This window comes from Periophthalmus magnuspinnatus, chromosome 11 (assembly GCF_009829125.3).
Source record: "Periophthalmus magnuspinnatus isolate fPerMag1 chromosome 11, fPerMag1.2.pri, whole genome shotgun sequence".
In the NCBI taxonomy this organism is placed as follows: Eukaryota; Metazoa; Chordata; class Actinopteri; order Gobiiformes; family Gobiidae; genus Periophthalmus; species Periophthalmus magnuspinnatus.
Genome location: NC_047136.2, coordinates 22,704,398 through 22,732,360, shown reverse-complemented (window position 1 = coordinate 22,732,360; position 27,963 = coordinate 22,704,398). Strand labels below are relative to the sequence as shown.

Here is a 27,963-nt window from a genome sequence, read left to right as displayed (position 1 = left end):
GAGAGACAAAGGTGCAGAAAAAGTACAAAATCGGTAATGGGGCAAATACTTTTTCATAGCAATATATGTATGTGTTTTCTAAACAAAACAAAACAAAAAAAAAGTATTTAAAGATATTTACCATGAGGTGTGCTCAGCCGTGTCTCTGGAGAAAATAACTTTGACCTGATCCAGATTTTCCTAAAAGACGCGACACTGGAGCTGTGCGTCAGGACTAAGTCAACAGGCAGCCGGATTTTCATAAACCACAAATGTTTACTCAGATGAATGTAAAGAATAAGATAAACAATTTCACATGCAAATGCAGTTGTATGTCATGATCATATGGCTGTGTGTTTACCAGTGTAGTTTTAGACTGAAGAGGGCAGTGTGCTCCTGAACATAACTACACTATGTACAGTCCCAGGCAACACTGCTGAAATGAACCATTATTGGATGAAAGAAAAAAGGGGATAACATGGACTTGTTTCACTTGACCCAATAAATATTTGATTTAAAAATCCCACTTAGGCCTGGTGGTTTAGGCATTTATTCGTGGATTACATGGAAAACACTGCAAAAGTGTGCGTGTGTGTGTTACAAATGTGAATATCCCAACTGCACTTTCTACAAATCTCACAACAGGACTCTGAATTAAACTACTTTTGTGCATCCTTATGTGAGTCTGAATAAAGAAAAGTCATAGTGATACATTAACTGGTAGAAATTAATACATACTCAAAAGATAGAACATTTAGTAATGTGCTAGAAGTAGTAGTAGTAGTAGTAGTAATTGTAGTTGTAGTAGTAATAGTAGTAGGCTAGTGTAATTCTAGTAGTCATAGTAATTGTAGTAATAGTGTAATTGTAGTAGTCGTAGTAATTGTAGTTGTAGTAGTAATTGTAGTTGTAGTAGTAGTGTAATTGTAGTTGTAGTAGTAGTTGTAGTTGTAGTAGTAGTTGTAGTTGTAGTAGTAGTAGTAGTAGTAGTAGTAGGCCTGGTTGTTGTGATGCATGTTTCTCTACGTGACAAAAACACAAGGCACAATATCAGACGATGCTTATTTATTACAAATAAACAAAATGAGGACGAAGCAGGATAATAACTTGTGCAGTAAATGTCTATGGCTTCTCCCATTGGTTAAGACTCTTAAATACAAAATACATACAAAACAGCAATATAAATGTGTCCACAGTGTCAGGTAGTAGGCTATGAGATAAACAGGGTTAAACAGCACTCATCGATGTCATGTGACTTTAATTAGGCTATGTTATTTTTTTCCATCTAACTATTTTTTGTTAATTAAAATGAACTTGAAAAGCGCTTTGGATCAACATAAAATAGTTACATGGAAAAATATGACAATAATACATTGTTTTGAAATCAAACAATATCTTAACTGAAAGCTCATGCTAAGAATAAATACAAACAATACAAAATAGTAGGCTATACATTGCTATATTTATATTGCTTTTGATGGCATTTCTTTGGGTAATTTTGTGCAGTTTGCATTAGTTAACAATGCTAATGTTGCATATACGCAGCTTCAAGATTGCATTGTCCAGCATCATTAAAACTGAGATGAACTGCTTCTGCTATAAGTGCAACTGGTTTACAAAAGTAAAGTTATTTTACATTTGAGCACATTTGGTTGAAAAAAATGTCACAAAATATTAGAGATTGTGATTCCCTTATAGTTGTACCACAGCCATTCAGTTATTTTAGCACAGTTATTCAAAATTAGGTGCATAATATCCAAATGATTGTCCTGGACCCCAGACTCGTAGGTGCTTAAAGGGGGCCCCATGTGAACCTTCTTGCACCAGGTCCCCCTAAAGTCTGTCCACAGCCCTGTATTCAATTTTACTGTGGACACGACCCCATAAGGAACATATTTATGGGTTTCAGTATCATGACTTTTGCCTAATACAACGTCTGACACAAAACCAAATGCAACGCTGTTTCAAATGATCCATCCCCATGGAAACAATCCTACATTTTCAAAACTTGAAACCGACAGATACTGAGTTTGTGAGTGAATGTTCTTGATCTAATTGTCATGAGGACATCCAGGTTAGGTAGGCTACAGCCAGGATTTTAATAACACCCTCATTCAGAAAAAAAGTTAAATGCAAAACATTTTAGTGCTTTTGTTACTTAAGAATAGAAAAAAAAGATTATTTATATGAATACAAACATAGCATTTAAAATTCAAGGTTGAATTACCCTTCCAGTTAAAGGCACGACTTAAATGATTTCAAATGCTAGATATGGAGCATTGCTGTTTACATTATATACAAATACATGTGTCATATAATAGGCACTGGATCATTTACAAACTACAATCATAAAGACACATAAGGAATGCTTGGTTTTGGTCTAAAAGCTTAACTACGGCGGTGGCTACTTCATTTTTACATGTTAATATCTTCCTGATAACATTGAAGGCAATCCAAAATCAAGGCACGTTTAGTTGGACCCTGGTCGTCGTTAATGTTCAAATTTTCTCAGAGTTTGTGCAGTATTTCTGTCATCCGATCACAAAAGGCAGGAAGAGCAGTGTCTTTGGTGTGACCTTTGACCTCTCAAACAGGAAGCTACGCGTGGCTGTGGACGGAGATGCTCGACAAATCGTTCCTGATGATTTCATTGACTGAAACAGAGAGAGAGAGAGAGAGAGGGGGATAAATATGATCATTTGGGGTAGGCAAAAGGCAAAGAGAGAATGAAGAACTCTATACATAGAAACGACCAGCCTTAGTAAAGCACATTCAATCATTACAATAGAACGCCAGGCTAAAATACTAAAAAAATGTGTGGTGTGATTTTTTTCAACGGATGTATGGTACGGAGAGATAAATATGAAAATTACACAAAACAAAACTTCAAAAGCTCCAAAAATTTGACCAGTGAAATTATCAAAAAAAAAAAAAGGGTGATAAATCTTTGGACTTTAAGAACACAGCGGAGAACTTTCTTTGAGACAGCAGTAGCTCAGTTGGTGTGGAGTGTTTGTCCAGTGATATGAAGGTTGGCAGTGCAATTCCAGCTCCCACAAATGGACACGTCATTGTGTCCTTGGGCAAGACACTTAACCCACCTTGCACTCAGTGTCTATCTACACAGGTGTATGAATGTGTGAGTGGATCCATGATGTGAAACGCTTTGAGTTTGAGTTTTTATTCTGCACTCTTCTGCTTTAATGTAAATTTTATGATGATTATTTGTGATTATTTATGTTTTGATTTGTGTGATTTCAATGTCCTTCTTATTCTGTAAAGCACTTTGAATTACTTTGTGTACGAATTGTGCTCTACAAATGAACTTGCCTTGTCTTGAGTGCCTAGGCAGTGGAAAAGCACTACATAAAAATGTGACCATTTACCATTTTTTCATGACCTAATGATGTCATCAAGTGGAACAGAAGGTTTTCAGGTCACAGACAGACTATGAAGAAAAAGTTTAACGTTAAGTTGATGTTAAGTTTATTTGTTACTATACATTTGCATGCCACACTAAAGAATACAATATATTTAGTCAGTACATTTCATAATACATCTTTTACACCACAGTGATTATTACTGTCAATCCTAAACTGAGTGTCGATCCTAACCTCATTCTCCAGCCTAAATCTATTTGCAGATCTAATTGAGTTAGGATGTGTTGTTTCCTACATTAGCTCCTGTGTGTCCCATTGTGACCGATAGTGTCTGGAGACATGATGCAAAGTCTGCCCCAGGTGTTGTTTTGTTCTGAGTCTTAAACCGCAGCTGAGGTCACACAGGCAGGAGCAGAGACAGGTGCAGAGACAGAGGAAGAGACAGGGGAAGAGACAGGTGCAGGAGGTAAGACAGAAGCAGAAGAATGAGAAGACTGGAGCAGGGGCAAGGGTAAGGACATGGATAGAGACAGGAGCAGAAAAAAGAGGAGCAAATATAGGTGCAGAGACAAGGGTAAAGACGGGCAGAGACAGGAGAAGACAGGGGCAAAGACAGGGCCAGAGGGGAGTAGAGCAAAGAGCAGCAGCAGAAACAGGGACAGGAGCAGAAGCAGGATATGAATGGCAGCTAATGGGGGCAGAAACAGGGAGCATAGGCAAGGGTAGAGAAAAGACAGGTGCAGACAGGAACTGAGGCAGAGACAGGAGCACAGAGAAGAGCAGAGGCAGGGGTAAAGACAGGAGCAGAGACAGGATCAGACAGGAAGAGAGGTGAAAAATAAAGAACCCTGGAGAGAGACTAATTGTGTGGCTCATTTAAACACTTGGAGATACTGTGTTTCTCTTGGGTTTATAGGGCCCAGAGCTCAGATTATTAGAAAAAGGCTGTGTGGTATCTGAAAAGCAAAGATGGGAACGAAATATTCAGGTATATTTTCCACAATTTCACATAGAATAAATATTTTTTATTGATTATTATAATATAAATAAACAGAGGAAATTGACATGGAAATGGAATCAAGTTTGAATTGAAGTTCTGTATACTTTTCATTCGGCTTTTTTTCATAATTAAATTAATATTTTCCAAGTATCTGCCCAAGTCCTTATTTGAGTAACAGGGCTATAGTATATGTCATTGTACTAGTAGCTTACAGTAAACAGAAGTAGTGGCAACAAATGTAATAGTAGAGTAGTATTCATAGTCACTTGATTCCCAAACTAAAATGAACAGTTGAAGCGATGCCGTTACACTTTGAAATCTCCTCCCTGATCCACAATAAAATGACTCACTCAGGCACTGAAGTCGTTTTCTCCTTCAACATTTGTACTACTGTTTTGAAGTGCATATTTCATCTCCCTTTTGTTAACAGGGGCCAGTGCAGCTGTGTGGATATATGAGGCAGTGTGAACGGGAACACCCCTGCTCTAGTGTCCCGGGATAGGAGCAGGTCTTCCCTCTGTCCCATTCAGACAGCACTTCCCTGTAACCCAAGCACCCACACACTCATCACAACAACATTACTGCAGAATTTAGGTCCCAAAACGGGGTAGTAGTTTTGACGAAAATATAACTCATTTCCAGCAAAAGCAGAGGTCAGAGAGGGGACGGGACCACAGAGAGGGGGGTTACTGTACACACTCTGAAGGATAAAATTATGAGCATATTTTTGGACGGGAATGGTTGTGTTTGCCTCTGTTTTTGGCTCTGCTGTTTTGGCATCAGATGGGCAGCTTGGACCCAAACTATTGGCTGAACTGTTATGTAAAATATGTAATTGTAATTTATCAAACTAATGGATTGTACTAAACTATAATATTAGGATCGCACGCATTTCAGAAACTGTTTATAAATTACTTAAAGAGGGGGGTACTACACTTCTATGGGGTAGTAACTGCTAACACATAACATATTTAGACCGCCATGTTACCTTTTATTATTTTGAAAATGCTAAATAAGTCCCCCCTCTATTTGCTCCCTGTGCTAAGTCACTCCTGCTTCAGATCGTTATCACAACACAATCAGCGTGCATCCCACTAATGAAACTACTGCACATCATATCAGGTTTGTGAAGTTATACGTTGTTTTGTATCCTGCTTTTGTATATTTATGGAAAATTACTGTTATGGGCTGAGCTTTGGATATGATCGAACTCTTAACACAGAGATCACTAGATTGCTCAAACACGCATGGTGGACATATAAAACCACTTCAGGCATGTTTTTGATAAGGGAACAACATTATAAGTTGGCAGAAAGCTTCAAAAAGTAGATTTTTCATAGTATCCTTCACCACTTCACCCACATTCTTCACCACTTCACCCACATTCTCTACATTTAAATAACTTGAGTGGTTGTGCGTCGTTGAAGGGTCTTATGGCACAGATTAGCAGTCTTGCTTCCATCATTATGTAGATTTTCCCCATGTGCTGCTACAGAGGTACTTTAGCTATCATTAACTCGGTGTGAATGGAGTTTGAGTGTGTAAAAAGCTCAATCAATGCATTATTATTACAAGTCAGTCTCACACTCACTCTCTGTTGCAGTTTCAGCTGTTCACTCATTTATTTCAAACGTGTGTCGGTAGAGATCAATCCTATAATCATGGAAAATATAAACAATGGAACATTATCTTAGAATTTACAGAATAAAATCCAGTGGAATATCTTATACTCCCAAACCATTAAAGTGGTCCAGACTTGTGTCATTACAAAGTGTATTTGACAGATTTGAATAAAGAGGAAGATCCCAGTGAGATTCTAACAGCCTGAAGTCATTATAGAGCGAGGACAGCAGCAGCACATCTGACTGAAAAAAAATAAAAACTGGCAACCAAGTCCACGAGAGTTTCAAAAATGTGCTTTAACAGATCCAGATTTTCTCAAGCTTTTCAAGTTTGAATACTTTTATTACATATTTGTCTGAAGCCACAGACTCTTATATAACTCAGAGAAAACCCAAGGTCCCCAGTGATATCACCAACTCCATTTCATAAACTCAAAATGTAGTTCATGAATCTACTCCAGCAATGATGGAAAATGTGATTGTCAATTTATGCATGAAATGAAATAATGAATTAGAAAAACGAAACATTTTTATAGCCACTTAGAGCAGAGAAAAGTCACAATCACTCACTCCAGTCCATGCTCAAGCTACATTTGCCCTCCCCCAATCACACAAACATTTAACTCAAATGATATATTCAAAATGGATGAAACGTCTTGCCTAAGGACACTGTGGTGACAGCTAAACATGATTTCATTATTAGTGTCAGTTAATGGCAGGACACTGTAGATAATCTATTGAAGTTATCACACTGGAATTTGGCCTGGGAACGCCTCGGGATCCCCCCTGAAGAGCTGGATGAAGTGTGTGGAAAGGGAAGTCTGGGCCTCCCTGCTCAGACTGCTGCCTCCGGCACCTGGCCCCGGATAAATCACAAGAAAATGGATGGATGGACATTGGAAGTTAAAGTTACCATTTGATGCTATCAAACGCATGCCAGAAAAAAAACAAATAAGTGGCCTAGTTCAATTTAAACCCTGGGAACTACGATTGAGGTGTTGTGAATCACATCATAAAATCCCAGTGACACATCTGGAGAAACCAATATGTACTCGGATACCTGATGCATGTAATCACGCAGGCTAGGAGAGGTGTTCAACTGCACAGGGTAAGAAAGAGTTAGGAAAATATTAGACATCTGTTTTAGATGCTTCTAGACGTCTGTTTCAGTCGTTTTAGATCAGCCGCGATGACAAACTACAGCCTCTCCAGCGGGCACCCACTGAGCACATGTTGTTTTGTTTTGGTTCACTCCCCTACACCATGAAATGAAACCAACTGGAGCTTCAATGTGTTTATGGGTGCTGTGGAGAGCAAATGCCTTAATGTTTGTAACACTGTTCCATGCAGGTCTAAACATCAAATTCTCCACATAAATGACATGTTGTTTATCTATTTCCGCCAAATGTGTGCTTATATTTAAAGTCTCTGTTTTTAGCTATTAAAGCTGCAAAGTTTTTGTGCTAAATTACCCCTGAACACCTCGTAGCACCTGTTCAGTTCTTTGCCCGACTGAGACTGCACTGACAGGCTTTGGGGCAAAGATGATTTGAATTTGGTTGTTTAGCACTCTCACATTTCACTGTGCATGTAAACACAGTGACTGTGCCAACTTGGGCTTGACAGAAGAAGACCACAGAGCGCAGGTGAGCCTAAACAAAGACGAGATGAAGGTTTCACATCTGCAAACTACTGCTAAAAAAACAACCTAAACTAAACTTACAGATGGTAGCTTTAAGTAAAATGTTTGAAAATTCCACAACTTTTTAAATTAGCTAAATTCACAAAGCAAATCTATGAAGTTAATGAAAACAATTTAACACAAAAATGAGACTGGGACTAAACACAGGACTAACCCTGGCCTAAACAAGGACTAAACAGTCAGAGCCATGCAGGTACAGCATGAGCTCACATCAGGACAAGTCAACGCAGCCTAAAAAAAAAAAAGATTCACACATGGGTAGTCTGTTTAAATAAAAACTAAACCTCCAACTTCACTCTCTTATTTGTAATGTACAGGCCAACCTCTCTCTCACATTTGATTTGGCTTTGGCCCTGACCACATCTGGACTTAAAACAGAGAAGTCCAAACCCCACTGTCCCACTCCTGTGACTCTATTCAAGTGAACCACAATGACAGCTGTAAATATTCAATATGAAGATTTCACTCACTGCAAAATCCAATCAGCACTCTGTCATATAACAGTGTGATTTAGGAGAAAGAGTGTCCCCTGGTGTCCCATTGTGGAATATATGTGACGGAAAGGCATCCACAGAAAATACAAGGTTTGGGGCAGGTGGTATTGTCATTCACAGAGTAGCAGTGGTTGAAGAAGAATTAGTAGTAGTAATAATAGTAGTAATAGTTGTGGTAGTTGAAGCAATTACAAATGCAGAAAAGAAAGTGAATAATTTTTGAAGTGGTGAAGTAGAAACAGTGCCTTTTAAGTAGTAGTAATAGTAGTAGTAGTAGTAGTAGTAGTAGTAGTAGTAGTAGGGGTAGTCCAGCAAATGAATACTGCCATTGTGTCCTTGGGCAAGACACTTAACCCACCTTGCCCCCAGTGTCTGTGTACACTGGTGTGTAAATGTGTGTGTGAATGGGTGAGTGGTTTCTTGTTGTAAAGGTGGAAAAGAGCTATATGAAAATGTAACCACTGACCACAGTAGAGGTAGTAGTAGTTGTAGAGTTGTAGAAGAGGTAGTAGTACCGGTAGTAGTAGTATATAGTAGTACCTCATTAGAAAAGTGTTTGTTATTTTGATATATCTTCTTGTCTTGACCTTGCCATAGCTGTGGGTAGTCTTAGTATTTTAATAGTGTGCTAAAATAACATAGGGAAAAAAGTAAGGCCCAATATGAACAGTTGACTTCATCCACTAGAATAAAAGGAGACAAATGTATGTAGAATGCAGTGGGCAGTATTGAGGCCGTGACTTCCTGTATTGCGTCGTCATGGCCCAGTTCTAGTGGTGGTGCCACATTTGAAGTGGAGCGTCTAATTGAACTGAGTCGATGTATTGATCTGTGAGAGCCACAACACTGACCTAAAAGAGGCTCCGCTCCAGAGAGCGGCAACGAGTTACACTGATGAAATACAGAAAGGGCCCAGGAAAAGTTTTAATATGGTGTTTTTTGTATCCCAAAGTCTATTTTTAAAACCTATTATTTTTTTTTAAGTTAAAAGTGCACTGCAACTTTTGCAATGGCGGGTCCACCACCAGCTTGTTTTCATGGCGATATTATTGCTTTTCCTGGTTCCACAGTATGACATTAAGCATATCTATTTCCATGGTAATAGGCAAGCAATGCCACCTGGAGAAGTTATAGGTCAGATCTATGGAGATCTTACCCTGTTTACAGTATGAATGCATGTTTTTCATTGAACTTATGAGCAATAAAAACATAATTGCATTAAATGTAAGATTTAAGTCTAATGTCATACTATGGAACATTCAACATAAAGCAATATGATCTTCATGGAGACAAGCAAGAAATACAGGGAAATTTGTACTCTGCATTTGACCCATTCTTCACTGCCAGCCAGTACTAGCACAGTAGTGAGAAATGACCCAAGAATCTTGTGGTAAGAGGGCAAATGTTTACTGAGCGGCTACTGCAACTTGAATTAATTGTTCTCACTGTAACACAAGGAAATTGGAATTGAAACCACTTTCTATGAGTTTAATGTAATGATCCGGTATTGGCATCTACCTGTTTTGGTGTTGTGCAGAAGCCGTGGGGGCAGGACACCAGAGATCGCACTGACTTCAGCCAAGAACATTGAGTGGCTTATGGCCTGGACTCAACATAACTGTGCACTACCTTCAGCTTCTTCATATACAGGCACAGTCGGTTGTGTAGGCATAAAACTGCATCATTGGGCTATAATTGAATACATGCTATTGGATCAGTTCAATTTTGCATTTTGACATTTGTCACTAGTTGGACAGTTTATGGACAGTATTTCTAGGAGCTGTCAGGGGCCGAAGGGGGGGTCCGGTTCTGGGACCACAGATTCTCATTCCTGCTGTTTGCAGATGATGTTGTTCAGATGGCTACATCGGTTCGGTTCAGCGGTTAATGAAGTTAAAAATTCTCATATTCAGGCCAAAAAGATAAACCTGCCTTAATCCAAATTAGAAGTTTAGTGTCATATAGCAGCACTATAATTGTTCATACAGTGTCCTCTTGTGTAATTCAAAGTTAGTTCAGCCTGGAGGGACAGAGACAACTTTCTCTCTATTCATAACCATAACTAAGTTCAAATCCTAACCTTAACCATTTCCTAATCCTAACATTAACCATAATTTATAACCCTGTTCCTAAACGTCATTCCTTTCAATGACCAATTGTTCTCTGTACCAGACTATTTAGCTAGCACCAAGCTAAAACAAGCAGCACGTTTGCGGTTTAGCATGTGTGCAGAGTGCCTGGGCACATCAACTTGATTGGCACATCAACTCATCTGACCAACACCGGTCCAACTAAAATTAATTTGACACCATGGAAACTGCTGGTACCATCAGACTCATGCTCCTTTTGTCTGTATTCAAACCCATTTATAAAGTGCTCAATTTCATGAGCAATATAAAATACTTCATCCATGGCCTGATCCTATAAACAACCACCGCAACTTTAAAAAACCCCCATAAAACTGCAGTTCACTTGATGGCCACTGGGGTCATTGACTGGAGATTTCATTGTAAAGCCTTTAATCTCTCCTGACCACACACTGCTGCTAATAATGCATTGGATTTTATGATGCCATACCAGCTGTAAATGTCACAACTGATTTTAAAGAAACATCAATTTTGCATCAAACACTATAGTGAACTTTTATCAGATCACACAAGAAATGTAGGCTTTTATAATATATTGTCCAAATCTTCCAGTCATCAGTTTGAGTGGAATGACATAAGAGTTTCACAAGTAACACACTGTAAGACTACAGTCACAAGTCAAACATGATGCTGATACTGACAGAAAGGCTTGACACTCCAGTCCACAAAGATATATACAAAAAAATGCTTAGACAATAGAATCTAATTTTCAACACAACATAAATGATAATATATTTATTTAAATATTAAAATGTGGTGTAAGACTAGTTTTAATATAACCATTATAAAAAGATCAAATGTGTCCCATGTATCTCAAATGGATACTTTGTTTCAGCACTTAAACCAGACCTATTCTGCAAAATTGACTTTTTGGAGCTTTTAGTCATGTTATAGTTGTTTCTCCTTCTCATTTACCTGCATAAAGTTGTATTTGGAGTGATTCTTGCATGTTTGAGTAATCTTTAATCACTTATTTTCAAGACCCCATATTGCCAATCAATCCCTATTTTCAACACCACTGGTACACGGCCACTGCTCTGTACTTGCTTTGTTCTCCAGTTTAATTTTTTTTATTTAATTTTATTTTTTTATCGGTGATGCATGTAGGATTTGATGGCATTGCGTAGTAATTTTGGTATAAATGAAAAAAAAATAATAATAATAATCAGCTACTCGCTAGTGTGATGTGCAGCTATCCATCGGAGTTTTCGTTGTGTTTATTACATTGTCAGCTCCCATTGGGCACCGTTGTTTTCTAACACGGATGTCAGCTGACCTGTTTCTTTTATTACGCTGTTTTAGATTAATATTGGTATTTAAAATGTACAAATTATAACATAATGATCCACAGCTGTTGTAGGTTATAACTATATATATCTAGTTTTGACACTAGTTTTAGTATCTCTTCATACTTGAGTTTCAGTTTTTGGACAGCCCTCTGATGCTGTTAAGCTATGGGACTTCATATACACATTTTCTTCATGTTACCAGCTCACCCTTGTGCACTATATGAATAACATATGTGGTATCAGACTTTCTTCAAGATGTTATTTTTTAAGACAAAAATTCAAAGCTTCGCAAGTTTTATGTTGAGTCGTTGTTGCTATGCTCAATGTGAAGGCAGCAGGGGGACAACGCATGTCTTAAGATGTCCCATGTGAAAACGTTTGAGAGATTTTTAAAGATGTAAGAAATAAACCAAGGTCTCAACAGACAAACCATTTATTTGAGTTACCGTTGAGTTTTTACTGTGCTTTTGTCCTTGTCAGAGTCGACACAGGGGAGAAAGTGATTTAAACATGATTAGATCCAGTTTTACTACAACTTGTGAGCACTGTTCTATATAATAATAAACCAGCTTAGGTTCAAAACATTTTTAGAGTATGAAATAAATGTGAGTTGTAAATGGGATAAATGTAAAAGTCAAACATGCACTAGACAGTTGGTTTGTGGTTCAATCCCAAATTCATTCAACTCATGCAAATAATTGAGCAAGACACACAGTTTCTGTAAAATGTGTGATTGTAGTTGGTGTGGTATGACTGCCACTTCACTGTTAGAATGACCTGGGGCAGCTCTGGTTGATGTCTCACCAACAAGACTGTGATGGATGTTTAGTGAAGTTAATAAAGCTTGGCTAAGGAGCACCCTGTAACTTTTCTGTTGAAGTATATGCCACCTGCTTGTCTCCATGGAGATGTTATTATTGTCTGAAATGTTCTCCTATGGTATCAAACACAACTTTCTTATATTTATTAAATTACAAGTGTTTTATTTGCTATACCTTGAATGCATTCTTACTGTGAGAGAGGTTGCCTTTCCACAGATCTGACCTGTGACTTGGCCTGACTGCTTGTCTGAAGATAGATACATTTAATGTCACACTGTAGAACATTCTATACAACATCTTGGAGATGTATAAAGCTTAGATATGGAACTTTTCAAAAATCACTGATAGCCCTTTCCACCAGAGTGATACTGATATGTCAAAGTTTGGGGTCTGGTCCATGGACTTAATAACATAGATCAGAAAACAGTGTAATATGGATCGTTCAAGTAAAGCAGGCCTATTCTGCAAAATCGAGTTTTCAGAGCTTTTAACCATATTATAGTTGTTTCTCCTCAACAGTTGCTCACCTGAAGTCGTATTTGGAGTGATTCATGTCTGAATAATCTTTAATCAATTATTTTCAAGAGGCCATATTGCTGCTGAATCCCTGTTTTCACCTTCACTGGTACTTGCTTCGTTTTCCAATTTTATTTTTAGGTTTCGGCAGCGTTCTAGTGTGATGTGCCGTTATGCATCAGAGGTAACAACTCTTTGTTGTGATGACATTACAGCGACATCAGCTTCCATTGGGCACTGCAGTTTTCTAATGCGGAAGTCAGCAGACCTGTTTCTTTTATTAAGTCGTTTTAGATCAATACTGTGATTTAAAATGTGTAAATTATAACATAATGATCCAGGAGTGTCGTAGATTATAGATATATATCAGACACAAGCACAATAGGTCTTCTTTAAATAATAGATACCATAGTATATTGGAGCACGAGACAGATCTCTTACACCTAAAACACAGACACAGACGTCATGTACTAGACAAAGTGGGACCAGTCCAGCCCTAATTGTAACTTGGGTGAATTCAAACAGACGTTCATGCATTTCCACTCAGACATTCCCATGTGTTATTTCTGGACCAGTGTAATCATTATTAGACACTAAAACATATAATGTGGGAAAAGGTCATTTGGGGATTATGACTGAAACATACCTACATTACATAAGATAAAATGGTTTTGCAGATGTCTAATGGTGAAATACAGTGACGACAGCAGCCATTTTTTGAATAATTGTCTCTCATTTTAGCATTAGCATAAAATGTTCAGGTATCGCTAACAAGCCACAGCTCACCTGAGTCAAAGCCATACAGGAAATCACTACATCAGACTGAATGTTTTAATGAAGTGAGGAGCGCATGACGTTAGCCACGAGCGCTAACGTTTCATATAAACATCCAACACAAACACGACCTAATGGTAGGCTCGGTTTTACAGTTATAAAGTATAGAGCGTTATGTCTGTGCAGCGGTGGCACCGATGAGAAACAGAAGTGAAATAAGAACTCAAATTGTGAACTTGAGAAAAACATATGGCCTACTGCAAGTACATTTGTGAAATAAAAGTATTCAATGAAATTGACAGGATATGTTATAAAAGTACTGGTGCTGGTGCTACTACTGCCAATCCAAATATACTATACCAGGATACTAAGACTAGTATCAATACTAGTTACGCATTTGAATCAATACCGAAAAAAAAATCACATAAATGAGACCGATGGTGGAATTTAATGAACTAAAAGTAGCAAACGTCTATATTTAAGTACACATTGTAGGTATCTGTACTTTATTAAAGTATATTTTACAGTGGATACTTTTACTTTTCAGTTCTTTTCAAAAATGTAGTGGAGTAGAAATTACAGATACTGCTGTCAGATGAAGTGAACAAAAAGTAAAAAGTATTTTTTATTATTGTTAGAGAGGAGCTGGAAATGCAGAGGGGTTTTCTTTTAACACGCTCATAATTTGGCTAAAGAGAAAAATTAATGATTAAATTGTTTGTGTTGAACAAAATTCAGCCCAAATCTTTATCAAAAGCGCTACATTTGAAGCTTTATGAGATCTCAAAATATGCACAAAATGTGTTTTACTCTTTAGGCACATTTTTAAACGGGTACTTTAATACTTTACTATACTGAATGAATAATGACTATAGTGTAGCGCTTTGAGAGGCTTTGATATGCCTGTAAAGTGCATTACAAGTGTAAGGCATTATTATTATTATTATTACTTTTACTCAAGCACATTTTTTCCATGTTATACTTTTTTGCTCCAGTATCTGTACTTTTACTTAAGTAACCAAATTAAATACTTCTCCCCCCACTAAATAGCACACATGGACCTTTCCTGAATAGCTTAAGAATGGTCTGTTAGTGTGGCCATGTGGTGATGGAAACTATTATTCAATTATTTGAGTTGAAAATGACATTCTATTGTCAAAGTAAATGTATTTTCATTGTCATCATGGTATTGATATCAAGCCTTTTCCTTAGTGTTGAAGTTGAGTTGTTTATATCAGGACAATGACTGCTACAAATGTTGGCGCACCAGATACAGATGCCACGGCAACTTATGTTACTACTGCTATTTCAATTCCTCTATCTGTTCATGGTTTGTTTTGTAGACTTCTTCCCATTCAAAAGATGTAATATTTTGTTTTTTAAATTTTCAATCGGCAACAGACTTCATTTTTGATCATTCTGAAACCCATGGATTAGTGAGACTACAATGAGAAAACCCCTGCTTTATACGGCTTTATTACACTTACGTGTTACCACAGACGGGAGGGGAGTGAATGTTTTTACACCAGAAACTGTGGAAGTGGAAGAGACCAGCCCAGATCAGGAAGTCCAAGTCCAGACCAAGTCTAGACCAAACAATGCCTGAATATGAGACATTAATGCATCAGTTATATCTACTGCTCCTTCATATATTTATTTATTTTGAAACATCTATCCAATTAACAGTATTGTGCTAAATATATACACATGATGTTGATAAGGCCATCTATCTATCTACGTATCCATCTAGCTAAATTAGGACAGTTGCCATAGCGATTAACCATTTAAAACAAATTAAATACATAAAAAAGGTCCTCAAAATGTTGCTTATAACTTGAGCCTGAAACCCACCATATTAAGACAAAATGTACGTAATTATTTTCTAGTCAAAGCTGTAACTTTTACATCTTCCATCTTTTGCATTTTATTTTGAAAAACACACCGTCCCCTATTGGAGATCATTGAGATCATGTTTTCGTGGATAAAGTCAGTAACAGGGTCAGAGAGGTGACTTTTATGATGTGATCAAACTCTGGCAGCTTCTTCAGGAATTCAAATCCCAAAGTAGCAGCTCAAGTCCCAGTTTCTTTTATTAAATCTCCACAGAAAAGAGAAAACGCAAAAGTGTCAGGGGCAGAGCTGTAAAACCAAATCAAAAAGTCACCGCACTGACCTCCTCTGCCCCTCAAACAAATGTGCTTATAATAAAAATGTAATAAGGGCTGAGAAATGCTGTGTCTTTGCCAAAACTTTACAATAGGCAAACTGTATAGAGAGAGGTTAACTAAAGGTAAAGAAAGATTATGGCTAGTTCAGTTCATTTGCATAGACTATTTATCTCACTAACATTTCATTAACATCATTGTATTTAAAGATTTCAATAAAAATCTTGCCTATTTTATAATTTTACATTCTGGTTGGACACGGGCAGCAGATATGACATACGTAGAGGTAATTTCACAACTGTTACCTTGCAACCGTAACGTTAACAAGGGCCAAAACTTGTCTAAATCTCTCAATAGTTATGAATAGGCTAGTAAATGTAAATAATGACACCTTTATTTTGTGAAATGAAGGTTTAAATTGACAGAAAAATGCCTTTTTTGCGCGTAAATGTCTTGTTTTAGAACTCAGCTCTACTTCCTCATTTTTTCTTCACAAACTGCCACTTGACTGAAAAATATGAAAACTTGCTGTATGCACTTGAAAAGGTCTAGCATAAGCTCCTAGTAGTTTAGATGCCAGGTCAGTGATATTCCTTTTAGGTTTATTGCCAATGGTTACAGTCAATAGAATCTGGCAACACAAAATAAGGACCTCATTCTGCTTTCTGGTTGGATAATTGTATTGAGAACCAAAACACAAGCAAGATTTATATAATGTGAATATATTAGGAATAAATCAATATTGCAAATGTTATCAGTAAAGTGTGATTTGAATAGGTTTAGTAGTATGTATTAAGTCAGTGACACAGACAAACACGTGAAAAACAAATGCAACAATTGAACTTTTCAGGCCACCATATTGCAGCAAAACTTAAAATTACACCAGTATGAATAGTATTCCTTCAAGGCTGGATTTGAAACAGCTCTAATGAAATAGTTCTTGGTGCTAAAACTACGAGCCAGTAAAATCCTGCGACAAAAACACTCCTGTCTAAAATAATTGTATCTGAAATGGTCTTTGTTCATTGTTATATTTAAATGAAAACAGAGGGACACTTTTTGCCCTCAAACCAAACCTGGACCAGTGACTTCTCTGAGCCAAAGTTTTTTTTGCGTTCCTGGCTGTACACGTTGTGACTCATACGATACCTATTAAACACCAGTGCACCTGCGGACACTGTGCCGGGTGGACGCCATTTTGGGGTCTTTATAAAAACCTCATTGTCTTCTAATTTGGCGGCTCACTCTTTCCACATTTTAAAATTAAGTGTTTCGTTTTGAAAAGCTTCACTCACTGGCTCGAGGGTGCAGGTCTCAATTTGCCATACAGCGCTAAAGCAATTTGTTATTTAGTCAGAGTAACGCATTGGAAAAACTTGCCTCCTAACCAAACTGTTTGAGGTTCATTCCCCATTCCCATACTCAATATGAATATGACTGGGTACTTTTGTATGGACCAGAACTCTTGCCCCCATGAGATAAAGCTTTTATTAGACCAACAGCATGATTGGTTTAGGTTAGAATAAGGCTCAATATTGGTCTATAAATATTCTATTCTTTCTTAGTATATCAAAAGATTTACCAAAAAATCTGGTACCTGTACTTTTTTCAATCAAAACTAGAGCCAAAATCTGAAAATCAGTAAGCAAATATATCGTACTCACCATCATCGAGGTACATCTGATCCAGCTCTTGCGGTTCCTGCTTGATGCTGACGGGGGCACCCTGTGAGGGGGGACTGGCTCCGTCCCGGGACCTGTCTTTGGGTGGAGAGGGCAGAGGGGAGGGGCTGGGCGCAGGCTGAACATTTGTAGTGTTGTTGGTAGAAAATGGCGATTCTGGACTTGGTGTGGACGGTTGGGACAGCGGACTCGAAGCAAACCGCCCGGGGGTCTCTTGGATGATTGACACGTGGGGTATGGGGAGATTGAAGGTCGTTGCCGTGGGTGACAGGCTGTGGAGTTTAGGGCTGGATGAGGCAGGAGGGACGGGCGGAGGTTTGGGGGTGATGCGTTGAGGTGGTTGAGCAGAGGAGAAGGGTGACCCAGGACCGCTGAGGATTATGGGAGTGAGGGCGGGTGGAGGGAAGTATGGTTTTGGGTGCAGAGGCAGCGAGGTGCAGACGAGAGAGCTGTCAAAGTCGTCATGAGGCTCGGTCTTTATAGTTGGGACTGAGGATAGAGAAAACAAATGAATTATTAAGTTTCAAATGACATCACCACAGTTTATAGGCCTATAATTCGCTCTGTGCACAACATTTCCCGGCGACCTCTCTCTTACCATCACTACTTCCTGTCCAATTTTATCGCTATGAGGTTTTTGCCGAGTCACGCTAAAATGAATAAATATATAAAGATCAGGCTGTGGACAGGGAGCTGCGGGTGGATGTCTCTGACAATATGTTAAACACTACACAAATAAACATTTCCATAGACACAAGCAGATAGAAGCCCTGCTTCTAAAGTTAAAGTCAGGTTTGTGGAGATACAAAGAGAGTAAGTCTTTCAGTGCAATAAACACAAACAAAATGAAAACAACATGCTTTTATGTTGGTCTATTTTTTGGCTTAAAAGTTATATAATGTGGGTTTAAATTTCATTTAAATTGTGTAAAATTCTTACACTGACAAAATTACTATTATTATTTTGAATATACATTTGTGGCTCCATAATTATAATTTCAGTTATTCCGGTTTGCTATATGCAGTAAATAAATACACATCATCATGAAGAACCAGTCTCTTTGTTCCTTGTCAAAGCCTGATCTCACTAATGCATTATTATTATTATTATTATTATTATTATTATTATTATTATTATTATTATTATTATTATTATTATTATTTATTCAGTGTTTTCTACGACTGAGTTCAAATTTGCATATTCTTGAATTCTGAATATGAATAATTGAGCTAATTATAAATAATACATGATGTTCTTTACTTACTAACCCTAAATGACTTCATCAACATATTAAACTTGTGAAACTGGCTCCAGTTTGGTGCATGAATAGCCACATAACTTGCGTGAATATTATATATAGCCTTGAACAGTGAGCTTTTTGGGCCTGGTTTCTTGTATGACCACTCTTACTTTGAAAAGACTCCAAACCCATAAAAGGACTGAGTCACCAACATGAGAAACTTCCAGGGCCCGGGACACTAAAAGTCCTGTTTGACTTGGATTTAAGCTCGCGATAATTCTCAAAATGTGTTTTAAGAAATATGCAGAAGCAACATGTGGGAATAGTCACTTTAAGATGAATTATTGTTAACTACAGAGGACAGAAAGAGGAGAGCGGACAGAACTACACACACTGAACAAGACTTGTCAGATGTTCATATAAGAATCAAACAGGTGTCCTGGTACAAGCTGGACATTTACCACATTTTCCCAGCTGCACTAAAATGGCTTAAAACATGTGGTCGAAATAACAAAGACTATAAATAATAATAATTGTTTAGTTATCCATGGGTTTCAGAATGATGAGAAATCTGCAGTGCTGCCATAGTAATTAACAATTTAAAACTAAATATATTGTATCTTTTGAGTGGAAAAAAGTCCTCAATAGGAAGTTGAAAGTGAGGAATAGTCTAAATATTGTCCCATTAAAGATTGTAATGTAACTAGTGCCTATCCATTGTTTTCAGATGAAAAATTTAGACAGTTGCCTTAGCAATAAATAACAATAATCTGTGTGTATATATATATATATATATATATATATATATATATATATATATATATATATACATATATATATATATATATATATATATATACATATATATATATATATATATATACATATATATATATATATATACATATATATATATATATATATATATATATATATATATATATATTTTTTTTTTTTTTTTTTTTTGCTCTTTTATGTGAAGCACTTTGGTCAGCTGAAGTTGTTTTAAATGTGGTATATAAATAAACTTGAATTGAATAGTATAACTAATTCAGAACAAAATATTACACAGTTCGAATGGTCAAAAGTTCTCAAAATGGCACCTATTCATGGGTTTCAGCTTCTTGTTATACTTCCACTCAAAAGATATAATATTTATTCATGGGTAAACAGGAAGCCTAAACCCATGTATAGGTTATTTTGATTCAACTTGAAAAACAACTTTTAAGAACATTGGTTGTTAAAATCACTGAAAATGTTTAAAATGTTGGCTGCTCAAACATCCGAACAACCTTTTCGATCTAAATGCTGAGCTTCACATGCTGACCACAAACGCCACTCCAAACACGCCCCGTTCACGTTTTACCTCATTTGGCCAAACCACATGTTTTCCCCAAGTTTATCCTCGACTTTGACCTGTAGAAGACACTGACCACACCCTCCTCTCCTCTTTTTCTCTCTCTCTTCCTCTTTTTCTTACCCCTTATCTCCCTCTTTCTGACACCATCATTCCTCTTTCTCACTTCATCCCTCCTTTCTCTCACATCTTTTCTCCCTGTCTCTCCCCTCTCTCCTTCTCTCGCACCCATCTCTCTTTCCTCCTCTTCTCTTCTGCTAAAAATCACAGCTAAAACGCACCTGGCTTTTATCTCTTTTTCACGACTCTATATATTACGTGTGCTTTTACGTGTTGATCTATTTGCAAATCACTTTGGTGCGACCCAAATATAAATAAATTGTCCTCTTTCTCTTTTCTCACTCTTATTCCTCTCTCCATTTTGCCCTCTCTCTCTCCTTCCTACCCGCCCTCTCTCGTTCTCTTTCTCTGTCCTCCCTCTCTCTGTGTCGCACTCTCTCCTTCCTCCCCCTTTCTCTGTCTCTCCCTCCTTCCTCCCCCTGCCCCTTTTTCTCTCCTCCCCCCTCTTTCTCTCTGTTTTCTTCCCCATCTCTCTCATTCTTCCCCCTCTCTCTGTGCCTCCTCTCTCTCCCTGTCTTCCTCTCCCTCCTCCCCCTCTCTCTATGCCTTATATCCTTTCTTCCCCTCCCTTTCTTGCTCTCCTTCGTCCCAGTACAATGCAGTACATTCACTTTGGGACAGTCACTCGCCCTCACATTAAGGCTGGGCCCAAATGAGTCACGACGCTTTGAACCTCCCACCCAAACTTCATCCAAAACTGCACCAATTACTTTTTACATTAAAGTTTGCATTTATATTTAGCTTGGCGGTAGCTTCTCTATTGAAAAAACTTGCAGTTCCCATGTCCCCCATATCCCTGTCCCGCCCAGTTTTGAGTCCGAGCGGTCACATCCAGGTTTGAAAAATAACACGTTTTATTGAGGCTTCCCTAAATAATAACGGGGCTTTGTTCCTCCCTCACAAACCACCAGACACAAGGCAATCCTGTCTGTCTGTGTAAAAACAATATGAAATAAAAAGTAATCATAAAGTTTAATTAAAAATAAAAAAAGGTTTTATCCAATGGCCATAAATGAGGGATGCTATAGCTAGTTAGTGGAGTGCTGCTCCTTACCATAGACTGTATATATAAATGGACATAGCTAACCTGTTACCCGCTGCGTTCCAAATAGGCAGTGAGCGTGGACGCACTTCTGGCCATTTGTGACGTCACAATCCCTTAGTCCACTTCTTTATACAGTCTATGATCTTTATTTAAAAAAAAGCAGCGGAAGAAGCAATTCTCAATCTTTGCCCATGACCCCTTACATACTGTATTTTCAATGTTATTTTGCACTTTTATTTCTTTTATTTCTAAGGTATTTTAATGTTTGAGTGGGTGACTCAACTGGGACTTCAATTGGAGCAGGACTAAACCAGGACTAGAACAGGACCACATCTGGACTAAGCCGAGCTCAAACCAGGACCAAACCAGGACCAAACCAGGACATGATTGCCTCCTTAGTCTGATTTAAATCGACAGGTAAATTGAATTGAATTGTAATACTCAGACTGACCAGTGGCGGGGACGTAGGTGAAGCGCTGGTATTGGCTGCGTTTGCGTTTCCCGGTGCACACGAAGAAGTTGACATGGACCGGAGCCGACAGCCTCTGGGTCCTGTACGGAGGGACTTCCACCACCAGTGTGTTCTGTGACAGGAGAAGAGCAGTTATCATACAGGATGGTGCGATCAAGAATAACATTATCTGCAAAGGGCACATGCACAGCACACCATGATAAACTGTGTATTTTTACATCTATCAAACAGGTACATTTGAAGTAGTTTACTGCAATTTTGGATTTTCCATGTTTTTGGAGGTAGAGGATGATCTGGAGCACTTGGAGTTACAGACAAACTCCATAAAGAAAGAGCGGGGAACTAAACCCAGGACCTTCTTGTTGTGAGGCAAAGCTCTGCACCACTTTGAGAAAAACATACTCAGATCCAGCCTTTTCTTTTTGTTATTGGGACTGGATAATACCTTTACTATGCAAATTTTAGGCCATCTTTTTCCATTTTAATATTTTAATTTTAGTTTAAAGTCCTAAAATTTACTTTGGATCAGCAAAAATGATAAAAATTGTGACATAATGCGTTTATTTAAAGAAGACCTAGTGCTTATGTCTGCTCTATTCTTATAATCTATGAGACCTGTGGATCATTAATCATAATCATAATCATAATTTATACATATTAAATCGTAATATTCATCTAAAACGGCTTAATAAAAGAAAACGAAGTTTGCTGACAGTGTTATAAATCTGTGGTGCCCAACGGGAGCTGACGTCGGAGTAAACATCATGACAAAAGAGTTGGCATCTGCGGTGGATATCTGCACATCAAGCTAACGAGGAGCATATTAAATTAAAGATTGCTCAAATATGCATGAATCACTCCAAACTTACTTCAGGTGAGTAAATGGTGAGAGGAAACAACTATGATTAAAAGCTCTGATAAGTCGATTTTTGCAGAACAGATCTGCTTTAAAGTCAGAATTGTATTTTGTGAGTGTGTTATTGGTTCCCCTCTTCCGATAGACAGACTGGGAACAACACATATATCTACTGTATGCAGTCCTAAACAAACAATCGATCGATATTCTTTCCTTTTTCTTGTTTCTAACTTGTGAACGTTAAGGACTTTAAGAAACAATTCATCTTTGACGGTCAAGTGGAGGCCAAGGAATAAATCGAGACAGAGAGACCGGGAGCCAAGAGCTTCTGTCTATGGAGAGACGACTGCTCTCACGTCCTGTTTCAGTTTAAATCTGGTATCAGGGGAAGTGTAGGAGAGAGTTATCTGTCTGCAGAAAGGATCTTTGGAGAGTGACAGGACAGGTCCAGGACACATTTATGTTTTTGCAGTCGTTGTGCAACAGAAGCCAGACGGATACAACCTTGTGCATCTGTGTTTTTATGCTGCACTAAAGACTCAAAACGTCAGGGAGAATTATTTGAAGAAAAGTACAATGGATTTTCACAAGCTGTTTAACTTTTTGAATAAATGTAGTTTGCTTTCACTTACAACAACAAGCACGAAATACTGGTATACCGAAGTACTCCTTTGTTGTATGCAGTATATAGTATTAGCCTAGTAAGAGTAGTAGTGGTAGTAATTCTGAAGACTAAAGGTGTCATAATGCACTGGTGTAAAATATGAAATTCAGGTTCATCAAATGAGGAAGGGAGAGAGAAAGAAGCAGAGAGAGACAGAGAGAAAGAGAGAGATAAACAAGGGACATGAGTGAGGGAAAGAGACAAAGAGAGAGAGAGATGAGAAAGTGAGAGAGAGTGAGAGAGAGGGGGGAGACAGAGACAGAGAGAGATGAAAGAGGTGAAATAGAGAAAGATAACAAGAGATAGGGAGAGAGAGAGAGACTGATGAGACTGAACGAAGGAAAAAGAGAGAGACACAGAGAGAGACACAGAGAGTGAGAAAGAGAGAGAGGTCCCAGATGGGATGCAGAGATAGAGAGAGGGGGGTGGGGACAGAGAGATGGGACACAGGAGCATTTTTGGAGCTCTTGACTGCAGATTTCTCAGTATAATGTGACGTGTCCAGTTGAAAATGCCTCAGACTGAATCACAGCTGCTAAATGGTTCGGTCTCACTCTTAAAGTTTGTGCAGGTGAAACTCGGTCACGGAGAATGCAGTTATACTAGGAGCATGGAAGTGGTTTAAACACCAGCACCTGAACAAACCTTAGCTAGCCACAGCAGCGAGCCAAAACGCCTGCCTGTCTTTAAAACCTTTTAATGACGACCTGGAAGTTGGAAAATGACTGAACTTAAGTAAAAGGTGGAGTTATCATAAAGACGTTTGGAGAGTCCAGATAAAGACAATCAGAAGATATATGTGCTAAAACGTGGCTTTAAATGTGCTAAAACGTGGCTTTAAATGCATGAGTTCAGATTTAAGAAGTACGCAAATGTGAAACGACGATTATGCACAAACAAGCACAAATATCACTTACCATTTTTTGAAAGGCTACATAATTTTAAATCAATCACACATTTCTGTTTCTTTAAACTACTCAATACTCAGATTTTGCTTATCTTCGAAACAAACATTTAAGATAATTGATGATAATTGAGTACATTGGCAACCTTTTAATAAATATAAAACTATTTCAGATAACTTTACATGTATTTGGCAGTGTTTTATATACAATAATAAAAATATACCATGTACCTGTGGTATTACTACCACTGCTGCTCCTGCCCACAAGCAGCACATGTAGAAACAGACAGACTTTGATTAGTTTTCAGTCAGTGCAAAGATTTGAGTACTGACGTTCACTTCACTGTCAAATCCTTTTTCATTCCTCTAATCTTTCCTTTATTTTTCCTCCAGTCTGACACAGGGAAACCTCTCTGTATCTCACAGGAAAAGCCCAGAGCCAGAGCCAGAGCCAGGCTCCTCCTCCTCAGATCAGAGCCTGAACTTTTCAAACCTTTTCAACACGTTTGAAACACAACATTTCTCTGTCCCAAAGCACGATCCTGGCCCGCTCCAGAGTTAGCAGTCTAAGTTTGGGACCACCAAGTCTCTGCGTAATAAAGTCCTGCTGTCTCCGGGCCTGGTGTAAATGAATCAGCTCCTGCTGAGGACCATACACCATTTATTTGACTAAACTCTGGTCTGACCCAAGCACAAGTCTCAGGATGGGAATTTGGTTTCTGATTTGCAGCAGTAGATCACAGAGATTTAAGAGCTCTTACTTTTACTTTTGAGGATCATTAGGCAAAACTTTTCAACAATAATTTCTGTAACCAGCATGTACAAGAAATTCACTTTGCAGCATGTTTGAAGCTGATGTGCACTTAGAAAAGTTTAAAACTAAAGCTGAACAGTGTCACTTTTCTGGTGGCAACCTGCTTTGCTGGGAGTGTTCAACAATATGGAAGGATATTGGCTGGATAATACTGCTATTTCATGATTTGTTAAACCTTTAGAAACATGACTTATTAGGACAGCTTACCTGTTAACCCAGTGTATCTTTACAATTTATCTCAAAAATAAAGTTATAGAATGGGTGAATGAATTCATAAATGGTCCCTCTATAGTGTCTATGTGAAAAACCTCAAAAACAGAACACGGCAAAATGTGTTACACCAACCCAGTCTGATTTGGTAAATGTCTTCACCTCTTGTGTGTTTTTTTTTATAATAGCATGTTGTGTGCCCAGGTGAAGGACTTACAGGTTTGGCGGTGTCCCTCTCCACCTTGGCCTCTGTCTCCCAAAGGTGCTGTCCATCTGAGAAGACACAGACAGGAAGTGGGTCAGACACTGCAAGTTTAAGTAATCCACCCACTCTGCACCCAGTCTGCGACATCACCAGAGCAGGAGAGTGATGTCAGTAGCTCAGTATGTCCACTGACCCAAAAGTTGGTGTTTCAAATCCCTCTCTCAATGTAGACATCATTGGTTGAGTGGTCAGATCCTACTGACCCACAAGTTGGTAGTGCGATTCCAACTCCCAGAGATGACGCTTGTAAGTTTTTAGTCATGTTATAATGCTGCTACTTCATCAAAAACATACCAGGAGTAACACTTTATTATTAGTCTGTATATATCTCCAAAGCCCAAATGCTTTGTTCCACCTTGTGATGTCATGTAGTGGTTGTTTTCAAGTTAACAGCTCCTTTTACCTTTAACTCAGTAGAGATTGGCAATTCCAGGGCTGAAATTATCCAAATGATTCTAGTGAAGGTGTGAGTGTTTTCAGTTTCAGTTTAAGAACTCAGGCTAAATATGCAGAGTTTGTGTGTTAAACATGTGTGAATGAAACAAAACACAACTCCAGGTATGTTTTCAATGAGGAACTGACATTATAATATAGATCATAAATGTGTGTAATATGGGCCCTTTAAGGTAAACATAGACAGTACAAACATTTAACCCTGAAAATCAAATCCAAATTTGACCTCCTTTTCGGACCACATACTTAGACACTGCATCACACAACATTCAGACGGCTCAAAACTGGGAGCTGTAACTTCATTTCTAAACTCAATCAGTTGCATCCACATCCACTCACTACCATGGCCAAAAATGAAGAAAAGCGCTTTGTCCCAATAATCTGTTACGTCAATGATACAGAAAACAGACCTCCAACGTCATCCAGTCTGCACCAAGACTATGAGCTCATCCCCTAAGACCCTCTGACCCGAGTCCAGACCAGGAACTAGACCAAGATCTGGACCCAGACCCAAACCCAGACTATTATAGACCAGACTGAGGAGGACCTGATGTAATCCTCTGAATACCAGAGGGGTGACGTTTGGAGTCCCGTAACACATCTGCAAAAGTCCAACTCCATCTGTGCGTCCCATTTAAGTGATTATGAAATAGAGATTATTTTTAAACTTGGAGCTACACTTTCAAGTCTTTCTCATCACATTGTTAACTTCTTAGTGTGACAGTACTGCTGGGTAAAGTGAAGATATATTTGTACCACTTTAGCTGCATTAGAAAACACAATTATGAATGCTTGTTTAGGTGACAGTACTCTGGTTTCTGTGTAACTACATGTGTAAGCACTGGTCACATAATAGAACAGAGTGTACTAAAGGGGTGAACAAACTTATAAAAGTATGTTGTCATTGGAACCTTTTTGATTTAACTGGTTTAACTCTTTTAAATGAGTTTATTCTCTGTTCTGCTGTGGCCTCATGTATGGTTCAGCTTAAATGTATATATATCAAATGTTGACTATTTCACTGAGTTTAATCTTAGAAATAAAAACACAGACTCTCATATTTTACCATTATCATCAAAGTTAGCCATTTTACAGCTACTTTCTTGTAACGTTTATTAAACACGTTCAATTTTTATTTTTATTTTTTACAGATTTTGACTTGGAATATAAACTGTTTTAGTGATAAATGCTCAAACAGCAAATTTCATCAAACTAATGTCAGAAATAGGTTTGTCCAAAGTATGATTACTAGAGCATCTTCAGCACTTGTGCCAAAGTATCTGGACATTCACAGTTTCAAAGATGGTGCCATGTAAACTGTATATGTGTTGTATTAAAGAAAAGCGAGCTGGCTCCTGTGTATGTGTAAGTCCTGCTAATAAAGTGTATTAGTGACTTATAAAAGGTGTAAATGCAATAAGGAAAGTAATGTTTAATGTAATGCAAGCATAGACTGTATATATAAATGGACATAGATAACCTGCTAGTCGCTGCGTTCCAAATAGGAAGTGAGCAGGGGTGCACTTCCGGGTTCATCGGCTCTGGCTCTAATTCACTTCCTCCCCCTCTGTAATTGCTGCAGTGAGCCTTGTCATTTTGGTCTTAAAATGTTATTATTACCCCGATCCACATAATCCTGGTGTTTTTATTTCATTATTTTGTCCGTGATTCAAGATATGAACATTAACAGCCAGGCGCCTTCTTTCCCTGAGGTCACTAGCGTTAGTAACAGGTTTGATTGACAGTGTTGCTAAGCAGGAAGGGGCGTTACCAACAACAGCCTCGCTCCAGATTGGCCCTTTGGTTGCTATAATACTTGTGGTCGGAATTCCAAATGTGGAATTTGTCTCCAAATTCGCTATTCCCTATAACTGCTCGCCTCGATGAGCTTCATTTGACTGTAGTTGAACGCTATGGGTGACGTCACACTCACTTAGTCCACTTCTTTAAACAGTCTGTGAATACAAGTCTAATACCTGTAATAAAGTTGTA

General features: G+C 38.1%; 1 protein-coding gene across 1 annotated transcript in view; it reads right to left on the bottom strand.

Moving 5' to 3' along the window:
• Window positions 1-1,029: 1,029 nt before the first annotated feature.
• Window positions 1,030-27,963, bottom strand: part of nfatc1 (nuclear factor of activated T cells 1) — a 64,627-nt gene continuing 37,693 nt past the window's right edge. The window contains exons 7-10 of the mRNA XM_033975818.2: window positions 25,471-25,526; window positions 21,785-21,917; window positions 17,554-18,060; window positions 1,030-2,633 (exon numbers count right to left, since the gene is read on the bottom strand). Coding sequence (XP_033831709.1) covers window positions 2,578-2,633; window positions 17,554-18,060; window positions 21,785-21,917; window positions 25,471-25,526 — 752 coding nt within the window. The 3' untranslated portion in view covers window positions 1,030-2,577. The remainder of the gene's footprint in view (window positions 2,634-17,553; window positions 18,061-21,784; window positions 21,918-25,470; window positions 25,527-27,963) is intronic.